Consider the following 11,851-nt stretch of genomic DNA (forward strand, 5'->3'; position numbering starts at 1 on the left):
GGGTAACTTTGGAGGCGGTGGAGAGAAAGGCATTCGGGGACAAAGAAGTGAATGATGGAAGAAAGGGGAAAGCAAGAGTAGCCAAAACCAGGCCAAAGGCTCTCGGGAGAAATGGCGGTGAAAGGTAAAAGGCAAAGAAAAACAAGCGTCCAATAATGTCATAGCTACTGTCTCCTCCCCCCACACCCCAACGCCTCAACAGTTAAGGCCCTGCTTGTTAGTGAAGCTTCCTGGCCACGAGCTGAGATTTGCTTTCGAAAGGAAAATGGGGTCTGGCTGTATTTGTTTTTCCCAGTCCGGGACATCTGGTCACCAACCCTTCCGGCCCTGGGCCGCCCTCGCCGGGCCTTAACACGGCTGGTGCCCTCTGCGGCCAAGGCGCCCGCCCGCCGCGGGGGCGCAGCACGGGCTCAGCGCTGGCCGCTCGGCCCCCAGAGGCGGCGCTCTCAAAATGCGCCCGCCTAGGCGCAGGTCGAGTCGGGTTAGCCCCTCTCTGCGAAGCGCCAGACCCACCCAATGTCCCCGGCGCCGCTCTCCCTGAGGGAGCGGCGGGGCCCGAGGAAGGCAGATGCACTCTCTCGGAGGAAGGTACGCGCTCCACCGGGCGGAGGCGCCCAGGCCGAGCCTCCGGCAGGGAAAGAGTGTGTGCCCCCGGGGTCCGCGCCAGCGGCCGCTCGCCCCGCGCTCCCCGGGTCTTCGGGCGGCTCCCTCTCGGGACCGCCAGGGTGCCGGGGAGCCTACGGGGACCTTAGACAATGGAGCCAGAGCGGGGCGGCTGGCCTGGGGCCGAGCGCCGGGCGCGGGGGTGGCTTCTCCCGCCGCTGGCCCCCGCAGTGCCCCGCGTGGAGCCGGCCCGCCAGTCAGCCAGCTCGCGGGGCCGAGCTGAGCTCCGGCGCTGCGCTCCTCCTCCTGGTTCCCGCGCGGCTCGGCGTCCCGGGAAAGCCACAGGAGGGCAGGTTGGCGGGTGCCGGCCACGGGCAGCAGCTTAGAGCGGTGAAGCCTCTTGGCCATCTGGTTCGGGCGCAGGGCTGGGCTCCTCTGTAGACCCAGTACCGGGAGATTTCTTCCTACACCTCGGCGCCGCTTTGGGCCTCGTGCTATTGATTTGTGCCAACATCCTTTTAAACTGGTTCTTTTCTCTATTCCTCTTTAGATTCTTTCTCATTTTAAAATTACTGGCATGGATTCTTTTTCTCCCCTCCAGATTATATAAACATTAAACACACACACACACGCACACACACACACACACACACACACGAGTCTTCCGTAACGATCACTGCGTTGACACCACTTCCACTCTGTCTCCCCAGATCAGCGCTTCTAGGGAACCCATTTGCGCGAGGACCCGGCCCTCTCTTTTCCTGGCGAGGCTTTTGAACCTGTCGCCAAGGCCGTACCTCAGAGAGAAGGAAGTGCAGTGGGATGCGAGGGATGCATGGCGCCTGCCCCCAGTCAGATGCTCTTCAGATAATCTGCAACCAAGCTCGCTGATAAAATATTTAGGAAAGACCTCGTAAACATCACAGCAACTACATTAAGGCACTTCAGCCCGACAGCTTATGATTATTTCAAAACTTAAAAAGGAGATCATTGATTGTCACTGTTTCTGTGCTCAACCAAGAAACCGAACCTTCCCGAGGTGGGTGGATGGGTGGCTGAGTTGCTTGCTTTTCTCCCCCACTACTCCCCCTTCCCGCTCTCTTTCATGGAGGTGGCTCTCAGCAGCAGTGATTTATTTATTTATGTATGTAGTTTAAAAGGTGTGCGTTGGTGGGGGTGTTCGTGGAGGACACACAGGACCTGCTCACAAAGGACTGGGTCAGGTGTCTTGTGCTTCTGTATTAACTGGAAAAGACAGACTCTGGAACTTTTACAGGGCGAGAAGAGGCCACCGGCTCGCGCTTTGTATACTTTGCACTTGAAATCGTTACATTCAACTGAATATTTGGCTCATTCAGATCCGAAAAGTCTCCTAGCATCGTTGAATTCCCTCCTCCGCCCCTCAGCTCCAAAGGAGGGAGGTGGGGGGAGAAGGTAGGAAAATGTTTAGTAAATTGCACATCTTTGAATCTTCCTAAAGCAGTGGTCACAAAGCTTAAAGGTGACACAACAGTGCTCACGTAAAACTAACACACGTTCCCCACCCCACCCCCAAGCCAACAATAAAATCATCCCCTTCAGTTTGCCATGATCGCAGCGACCAGGAGCCAGGTGATTATCCTAATTAATGTCTATCTAATTAAATTACTGTCAGCAGTTAACCAATGGCAGGAGCCGTTTCATCGGCTGCACAAGCAGCAAGATCAAAAGTGAGCCTTTTCTGATTGCTGCATAGTGTCAATTGGCCAATCTCTTCTCCCAGGGAAAAAAAAAGTAAATCAAACCTTTGAGAAGCATTTGCTGGTTGAAGTGCTTTCTGTCTAGTGAGGGGGTCTGTGGATTTCTAGTTTATGATAAATAGGACTTTAAAAACCAGGGACAGGAGGGCGAGTGTTCAGGTTCCAGAGCTATGCAGCTGGAGCACTGCCTTTCTCCTTCTATCATGCTCTCCAAGAAATTTCTCAATGTGAGCAGCAGCTACCCACATTCAGGCGGATCTGAGCTCGTCTTGCACGATCATCCCATCTATCTCGACACTGACAACCTGGAGAGAAGTTCACCTTTGAAAAAATTACCAGGGGGATGACGAATCAGTCGATACAGACAATTTTCCTGACTCAAGGACTCACAAGGGGACGTCCAGAGAAGTAAACTCTCTCCGTCTTGGACGGGGTATCTGAGCTTCGTCACAGTTTCGATGGCTCTGCTGCAGATCGCTACCTCCTCTCTCAGTCCAGCCAGCCACAGTCCGCGGCCACTGCTCCCAGTGCCATGTTCCCGTACGCCGGCCAGCACGGACCCGCGCACCCCGCCTTCTCCATCGGCAGCCCCAGCCGCTACCATGGCCCCACCACCCGGTCATCACCAACGGAGGCCTACAACAGCCTCCTGTCCAACTCCTCGCCGCGGGCTACCCCACCGCCGGCTACCCTACCACAGCAGTACGGCCACTCCTACCAAGGAGCCCCGTTCTACCAGTTCTCCTCCACACAGCCCGGGCTGGTGCCCGGCAAAGCGCCAGGCTGTTCCCTGTGCAAAGGCCCCTTTGGCTGAAATTTCACCGGCACCAAACGGAGATGATCATCACCAAACAGGGAAGGGGTAATGGCTAAGTTCTGGCTGCCGCTGCTCCAGGCGCGCTCCGGGGGCAAGTGCACCCGGCTTGTGACCGCCGCGGCAGCGAAGATTTGGGGTCGGGAGCGGAGTGGAAGGCGCTCTGGCGCGTCCTAGAGTGGCTGGTGTTGGGAAAAAAGGAAAGTGGAAGTTCTAGCCACCGCGGTGATGTCGGGGAGGGGGGTCCCGCTCTAGAAAGGTGGTCGGAGAGCCAGGCAGTGGCCGGAGAAAGGAGAGGAGAGAGAGAGAGGGGGAGAGCCCTGGCCGGCGGCCGGGAGATGGAGGGACGCATCAACGCCCGATGCACCGACAGGTGGAGATTCGGGTCGCCAATCTCGCTTTCCAGCTGGGCAGTGCTACCTGCCGACTCCCCACCCAGCTCACCTGCCCGACTCCCAGACTTTCAGCCCCACTTCTTTTCCTCCGCCACCACCCCTTTTCCAACCCAGCAAACATTCGCTCATTGACGCTGAGAGAACAAGTTTTGCTTTGCTATCTGGCGCCTCGCTTCTTGCATTTAATCTTTAACATTTATGTTTTTCCCCCTTGTTTTCTCCCCCCTTCCTAATTTAAATAGGCGCATGTTTCCTTTTTTAAGTTTTAACATTTCTGGTCTCGATCCCACGGCTCATTACAATATTTTTGTGGATGTGATTTTGGCGGATCCCAATCACTGGAGGTTTCAAGGAGGCAAATGGGTTCCTTGCGGCAAAGCGGACACCAATGTGCAAGGCAAGTCCTTCCAATTAACACGTTTTCCTGACACTTATTTAGGTGAGAATGATTAATTAAAGCCTTTGTGGACTGGCTCGAGCGACTTTTAAAACGATCGGCCAATGACTTCTAAAAGGAAACGAGGGGGATAGGGGGACAGACTGAGCCGCGAGAAGGGGGAGGATTATGCAAAAGCTATTTTAATCATCCCAGTTAATAGGAAGAAAGCGCGGCCTAAAAAAGCCCCGGCTAATGGGCCTCACAGTGGAATAAGGGGTGTGCGTATGTGTATGTGTGTGTGTGTCCTACGTGGTGAGGAGTTGGGACTGGGCAGTGCCCGGGGCACATGTAAACAACTTGTTTCTTTCTCTAGGAAATCGGGTCTATATGCATCCGGATTCCCCCAACACGGGGGCTCACTGGATGCGTCAAGAAATCTCTTTTGGAAAATTAAAACTTACAAACAACAAAGGAGCTTCAAACAACAATGGGCAGGTCAGTGGCTCAAGCGCTCATTTCTCTCTCTCTCTCTCTCTCTCTTTCGCTCTCACACACACACACACGTACACACACTCTCACTTTGACATACTCGTCCCTCCCTAAGATCCAGTTCATCACTTTAAATCAACATGAGAAACTGGACACGTTTCTTTGCTTCATTAAAAAAGACTTCTAAAAAATTCTATTTCCATCCTCCAAAATTATATTAAACAATCTACAAAGTTGTTCTTGTCCCCCCCCCCCTCACGCCCAATTCCCGAGTTCCCAACCTTCCCAAGTACAAATACTTGGTTGATTTTGAGAAGGAAACGCGCAGGATCTGCAGGTTGTGAAAATCTTTGTTTCTCCTTAAAGGAGGACTGGGAGAAGGGCCCTGAGGATCGGGCGGTCGGGTTTGGTTTGCCTCCCGTGCTCGGGCGATCCGTGCTCCGGGGCAGCGAGGGCTGGTGTGCCCCTGCCAGCCAGTCACCAGCCGGGCGAGGCCCGCTGTCAGTTAGTAGGGGCGACGGGCTCCTTGCAGCCTCCGCGCGGCCCGCGGCGCAGAGCCCCGCGCACGCCGGCCGCCTTAACGCGCCGCTCGTCGCTCCCCTTTCTCTCCGCCGGACAGATGGTGGTTTTGCAGTCCTTGCACAAGTACCAGCCCCGCCTGCATGTGGTGGAAGTGAACGAGGACGGCACGGAGGACACCAGCCAGCCCGGACGCGTGCAGACATTCACTTTTCCCGAGACTCAGTTCATCGCCGTCACCGCCTACCAGAACACCGATGTAAGGAGGCCTGGGGGCTGGGCGCGCGGCGGTCGGCACCGGCTTCTCCAGGCCCGCGCCGCTACCCCCGGCCATCCCCCGCTCTGGCACTAACGTCAGCCGCAGCTGGCTCTGCTGAGCCTTTTAGGCGTAGGGCTAGGGGCCTGCTGGGCACCTTCCCTAAATACCTAGCCTGTGGGAAAACGCTTCCTAATCGTCTCCGTCGCGGGTCACCCGGGCCACCTTTAAGGTGACCAGAATTTCTAGGGCCTCTTGGGAATTTTTATTTAGTTTTCAAACATCACTTTCTGGGTGATCCAAAGAAACCCACATTCATATACTTTAAAACTACAATAAATTACTGGGGGCTACGAAGTGAGTTTTCTAGCACTTTGAACTTAAGCATTTGCAAGTTTGCAGAAACTTATTTTACTACTGTTGATTTGACTACTAGAAGTGATGGTGTTTTTTAAAAACTTAAATGAAAATATTAGAAGTTAAAAATATGCATTTATTTTAAATCAAAACTGATTTTAAGATGCAACTTGTGGGTTCTTCAAGTTGTGTATCAAAAGCGACCAACTTTAAAAAATATGATGAAACATTTAAGATACGCAACATTTTTTAGTGATGAATTCAAGAGCCCCTTAAAGATTTTTGCCTGAGTAAGTGCATTATGTAACAAGCATTTTAAAAAATGAGCATTTGAACCAATTTAGAACACATGGGAGAGCTAATTGAAAGCAATTCTTTAGTTTTAGTCACCATTAATTTAAACACGTTCCTCATAACTTTCATCATACGTTCTTTTTTTTCCTTTCCACCCATTCCCTCAAATTTTTCAGTTAGGGAAACTTTGCTATTTAATGAAATTGTGGGCCATAAGCCCCTGTAAAAAGCGGCAGATGACATATCCTTAAACACCCAATCCTCTGTATAGAATGTAAAATCGTATTAATCTTTTTTTCTCTGTTCCAGATTACACAACTGAAAATAGATCACAACCCCTTTGCAAAAGGATTTCGGGATAATTATGACACGTAAGTAGTTTTGCACCTTCTCAAATTTGTGGAATTGGGCTTTAGGTCAAAGGTGGATTGCTTTGTACAAGGCTTTTGGAAGCTAGAAAGTGTGAAGACAGGGTTGTTTTCGAGGTTTTCCTTTCCTTTTTGTCGGCTCCCCTTCTCTCTGGTGACCTGGCTTAGTACTTCTGCGGTTTTGGTGAAAGGTTTCCTCCGCCTATTTTTAGCTTTTGCGTGAATTACAAAGTTGTTGGCGGGGCTCGGGGACTGGCTGGCTGGGGAAGCCGCCCTGGTTCCCGGGTGCGCGAGTTGTATGTGGCACTGCAGATGCTCAGCTCAGATTGTCTGTGTCTGAAACCGCCCGAGTCTGCCTGAAAGTGCATGTGGCTCTGGCAGTTGTTACAGTCTCCTTGGCATATGTGACTTTTATTTACCCATTTCCAAGTTTTGTGTAATAGCTTTTCCTGTGCAAGTTTACTATGGACTGAATAAAAATGTGCACCCACTACATACAAGTTCACGAGCACAGCCGATACTGCAGTCACTTCAGGCTTTGGGAGGGACCCAGGTTCTGTTGCTGTGTATTATTTATGCTTCGAAAGAAAAATATTTCCTCTTATCGTTTGTATCTAGGTGCGTTTTAATTAAATGTGTTGGTTCCCTTTTCTCCAGGACTCCCTTACCTATCTCCATTTATTTTCTATCAAAATGCTGTCCTCTGGGGGCAACAGTAGGTGTAAACTGAATACTTCCTGGGCTTGTTTTAGCGTTCTTGCTCAGAGCCCAGGTATAGTGCCTAGGAGTTCAAATAGAGTTATACAGCAAAATCTAAATCTGGATTGTGGTGATCCCTTCACTTTTTTCTGACCATAGAAGGGAAGGATACATACATTTTGATTTCATGGCTTGCATTAAGTGCTTGGGATAGAACTGCAAAGTTGAAGCTGTCTTTGACTAGGAATAGATTAAATTTGTGGAGGAGACAAATGGCTACCTCCAGGTAGATACCAAACTTCCCTCCTGATATTTTTATAACAAACTGAAAAGACAGTCATTGATAGTACTGCCTGTAACTGTCATGTGCATCCCTCAAAAGTGGTCCAAAGGAAGCAAGCCTCATCAGTGTGATTCCCCAGAAAAAAAAACTTGGCTACTCTGGTCCTTCCTCACAATCTAAAAAAGGTGGGCTCAGCACAGTGGAAAGTGTGTGGCCCATGAGACCAGAGATATTGGTCTCTGTACTAGGGGGTCTTGTAGATTTTGAGCTTTTAATTCTGCTGTGAACATCTGTTCCAAAGCATTTATTGTGCACAAATCAATTCAGTAATCCCAAGTGGGTTGGGACCTGCATGGGCATACAAACTGTATCTTTTGCAGATTGTTTTTTTTTTTTCTTTTTAAAATATTGTGGTGGTAAACAGAGACGATATTTGCACCTTGCTGGTTATGTTCCCTTCCTGCCTCCCTCTACTTGTTCTTATTTGAGGCTGGAATTAAATTTCAGGAGGGAAATTTTGTGCAGTAAGCAAACTGCACCTGAGCAGTCACAGCATAACCCTCACCTGCCCCTCTTCTGGCTGACTTCTGTTGGAAAAAACCACTTCCATTTGGTTCTTAAATCACTATATATTTCTCATAAAAAGCTTCTTTAACTATACAAGTGGATATCTTAGACATTTATGGGTTAGAGAAGAGTAGAATGGTTTATGACACTCCCTTTCCACTGTTAATGTTGGTTATTTGGGCCTGGCTCACTTTTGGAGAAACAGGGAGAGCAATAAAGAGTTCAGGGGGGCCAGGGCGTTTGCTTGGCCACTCACCAGGGAATCTCCTCCCCAAAGGATTGAGGTCTGACAAGGCTGAGGCTCTCTTTCAAAACAGTCTGTTGATTAAAGATTAAAACATTTATGTGTGAGCTAAATAAAAAGGGAGGCATGTGTGTATGTGTATGAGAAAATACTTCGACCAATCTTGATCCAATCTCTGGTTCCTTCCCAATTCCAATGGGATTTTCTAGGCCCAGGGCCTACAGCTAATCTTTGACTATTTTACTTAAGGTAATTCTTAGTAACACAATTACTGTATGTGATTGGGCAAGTTATTTAACTTCCCTTTCCCTCAGTTTCTTCACCTGTAAAGTGGGATAATAACGGTACCTAACTTGGAAAATTGTTGTGATGGTTAAATAAATTACTGTCTGTACAGTCCTAGACAAGGGTGCCTGGTACACATAATCAAGTTGTATAAGGATGGGCTATTATTAGTGGGAGATTGCTTGGAGGAGGTTGATAACTGCAGTTTAAGAGTTTGCCCCCCAAGTCGTTGTTGCTGTTGTTTTTAACCAGTAACAGATCAAAAGCTGGGGAAAGAAGGTCAGAGTAAAGAATGCTTTTTCTTTGCAAAAGAATTTTACTGACTGATGACTTTGTTTCCAAGTAGTAATTCTTGTTTGTATTAGGGGTGGGGGGCGGGGGGTTGAAAGCTCACACGGGGAAAACAAGACAGTAAGTCCTGCGGAGGCTTCCAGCAGTAACCCTCGGGTCTCAGCAGACTGGCGAAGACCAGTCCGATGCTTATCAGTACCTGGGGGGCCCGCGTGTGTGTCAAATGGAAGAAAGCGGTCTTAAAAGGGTGGAAGTGGGTGACTTGTTTAGAAATTTCGCTCAGAAACTCTCACCGAAGAAGAAAGGCCCACTGGGCAAATAACACCTTGGTTCCTGGGTAAATCTGCCTCAATGTGTACACATAGAGTGGAGAACTGGGATGAGAATCCCCTGCTGTGCTCCTCTCTCAGGCCCCCTGTGCACCTGGCGAGAGAGCGCAAGAGAAGAGGGAAGCCTTCCTCTTCACCTGTATCATTTTTAGGTCCCTGAATAGACAGATTGATTCCTTTATAATTTCACGATTTATTTTGGAGAGGATGCAGGTCTGTGACCTTTTGTCTGTCTCCATCCTGGACGGCAGGTTACACGTGGAGATGGTGCGGGTGGGCGACCAGGGGTGGCCTTCCCTTTTGCCCCCCGAAGGGACCTGGCGCCACCCTTCGGTTCTCTCTCTCTCCCTCCCTCGCAGGATCTACACTGGCTGCGACATGGACCGCCTGACCCCCTCGCCCAACGACTCCCCGCGCTCGCAGATCGTGCCCGGGGCCCGCTACGCCATGGCCGGCTCTTTCCTGCAGGACCAGTTCGTGAGCAACTACGCCAAGGCCCGCTTCCACCCGGGCGCGGGCGCGGGCCCCGGGCCGGGCACGGACCGCAGCGTGCCGCACACCAACGGGCTGCTGTCGCCGCAGCAGGCCGAGGACCCGGGCGCGCCGTCGCCGCAGCGCTGGTTTGTGACGCCGGCCAACAACCGGCTGGACTTCGCCGCCTCGGCCTACGACACGGCCACGGACTTCGCGGGCAACGCGGCCACGTTGCTCTCGTATGCGGCGGCGGGCGTGAAGGCGCTGCCGCTGCAGGCGGCCGGCTGCACTGGCCGCCCGCTCGGCTACTACGCCGACCCGTCGGGCTGGGGCGCCCGCAGCCCCCCGCAGTACTGCGGCGCCAAGTCGGGCTCGGTGCTGCCCTGCTGGCCCAACAGCGCCGCTGCAGCCGCGCGTATGGCCGGCGCCAACCCCTACCTGGGCGAGGAGGCCGAGGGCTTGGCCGCCGAGCGCTCGCCGCTGCCGCCCGGCGCCGAGGACGCCAAGCCCAAGGACCTGTCCGACTCCAGCTGGATCGAGACGCCCTCCTCCATCAAGTCCATCGACTCGAGCGACTCGGGGATTTACGAGCAGGCCAAACGGAGGCGGATCTCGCCCGCTGACACGCCCGTGTCCGAGAGCTCGTCCCCGCTCAAGAGCGAGGTGCTGGCCCAGCGGGACTGCGAGAAGAACTGCGCCAAGGACATAGGCGGCTACTACGGCTTCTACTCGCACAGCTAGGCCGCCCCTGCCCGCCTCGGCCCCGCGCCCCGCCGCGGCCGGGCCCCCGCCAGCCCCTCGCGCCTCTCCCCCTGCGCCTCCTGCCCACGCCCCACTCGCGCGCCCCCTCAGTTTGTTTGACCCTCGAACACCGTCTGCAGCGGATTAGTACAGGTCTCCGAGTGTAATTTTAACCTTTTTTTTCTTTTTTTTTTTTTTTTTGCACAGCAGTTTCCGCAGTTAGCGCACCGACCTTCAACTTGGCTGTAAACCTTTTGGTTTTCCTACTTACGAACCTTCTGTGAAGTTATCCTCCCAACAGTTCCCCTCCCCCTCGTCTTTTTCTCACCCTCTCCTTCCCTTTCTGGTAATGAAACTCTTCACCTTTAGGAGACCTGGGCAGTCCTGTCAGGCAGCAGCTATTCCGACCCGCCAAGTCTCGGCCTCCCCATTAACCGTAGGATGTTGACTCTAGAACCTGGACCCCCCAGCGCGTCCTTTCTTATCCCCGAGTGGATGGATGGATGGATGGTAGGGATGTTAATAATTTTAGTGGAACAAAGCCTGTGAAATGACTGTATATAGTGTTAATTTACTGTAACGAATGGCTAGTTTTTATTCTCATCGTCAAGGCACAAAACCAGTTCATGCTTAACCTTCTCGTTCATTTCTTTTCCTTTCTTTGCCTTTTCCTCCACCCCCCCTCCCCTTTAACATTTTTTCTGGTGGGATAATTAACAATATTCTAAGAGGCTCTGAAAACTTGAAACTTGAAAAACTAGATAATGATGGGTTTCTCACTTCTCCTCAATCCATTGCATGAAATAATTACTCTGTGCCCTACTGCACACAAATAGCTAAGGAGAATCTGACCAAACACCTGTAAAGGATAGGTGTCTTTTCATAGGCAAGTCGATTAAGTGGCATGATGCCTGCAAAGCAAAGCTAACTGGAGTTATATGTGTTTTACCCCTTCCTTCTAAATAGAATAGCTCGACATCAGCAATATTATTTTGCCTTATTTGTTTTTCCCCAAGTGCCAAATCCATTACTGGTCTGTGCAGGTGCCACATATGCTGACAAACTGTTTCTGAGTATCTTTTCAGTTCCCCCCTCCACCTTTATATGCTGTAAATCTTTGTAATGAATATTCTACTAATGATATAGATGACTGAATTGTTGGTAACTATAGTGTAGTCTAGTGAAGATGAATTGTGTGAGTTGTATATTTTACTGCATTTTAGTTTTGAAAATGATTTCCCCGCCACCTAGAAACAGCTGCAATTTGACTTCCTTGGGAAAACACTAGCATTAATGCAAGTAAAACTGTTTTTCCCCCTCCCACTAAGTCTTGTTATATTTGATAAGGAGCACTAATCCCCCTGAAAATAGATTAGTAGGATTTCTAATGTTGTGTAGCAAACCTATACTTTTTTTTTGTATTTTAAAATTAATGTGAAATATGCATCATACACAATATTCAATCTAGATTCCAGTCCATTGGGGGGATTTTTTTTCCTGATAGGAATTCAGGGTCTAAACGTGTGTATATTTTGGCTCTTCTGTAAATCTAATGTTGTGATTTTTATATTTGTTTCGTTTTGTCTGTGAACTGAATAATTTATACAAGTACACACTCCATTGAGAAACGTTTTGTTTTTTGCTCGTTTGTATCGTCTGTGTATAACAAGTAAAATAAATCTGGTAAAATGCTACGGTGTTTGAAAGCAGTTTACAGTTTGAAAA

The 11,851-nt window shown here is 50.4% G+C and overlaps 1 protein-coding gene across 1 annotated transcript; it reads left to right on the top strand.

Moving 5' to 3' along the window:
• The first annotated feature begins 2,512 nt into the window (after window positions 1-2,512).
• TBR1 (T-box brain transcription factor 1) lies at window positions 2,513-10,126 on the top strand. The gene is given in 11 exon segments (XM_036858828.1): window positions 2,513-2,672; window positions 2,675-2,695; window positions 2,698-2,718; window positions 2,721-2,762; window positions 2,765-3,117; window positions 3,120-3,199; window positions 3,791-3,948; window positions 4,304-4,425; window positions 5,039-5,197; window positions 6,155-6,216; window positions 9,271-10,126. Coding segments are annotated over 11 exon segments (2,034 nt in total).
• Window positions 10,127-11,851: the final 1,725 nt, after the last annotated feature.

Source organism: Balaenoptera musculus, chromosome 7 (assembly GCF_009873245.2).
Source record: "Balaenoptera musculus isolate JJ_BM4_2016_0621 chromosome 7, mBalMus1.pri.v3, whole genome shotgun sequence".
NCBI lineage: Eukaryota > Metazoa > Chordata > Mammalia > Artiodactyla > Balaenopteridae > Balaenoptera > Balaenoptera musculus.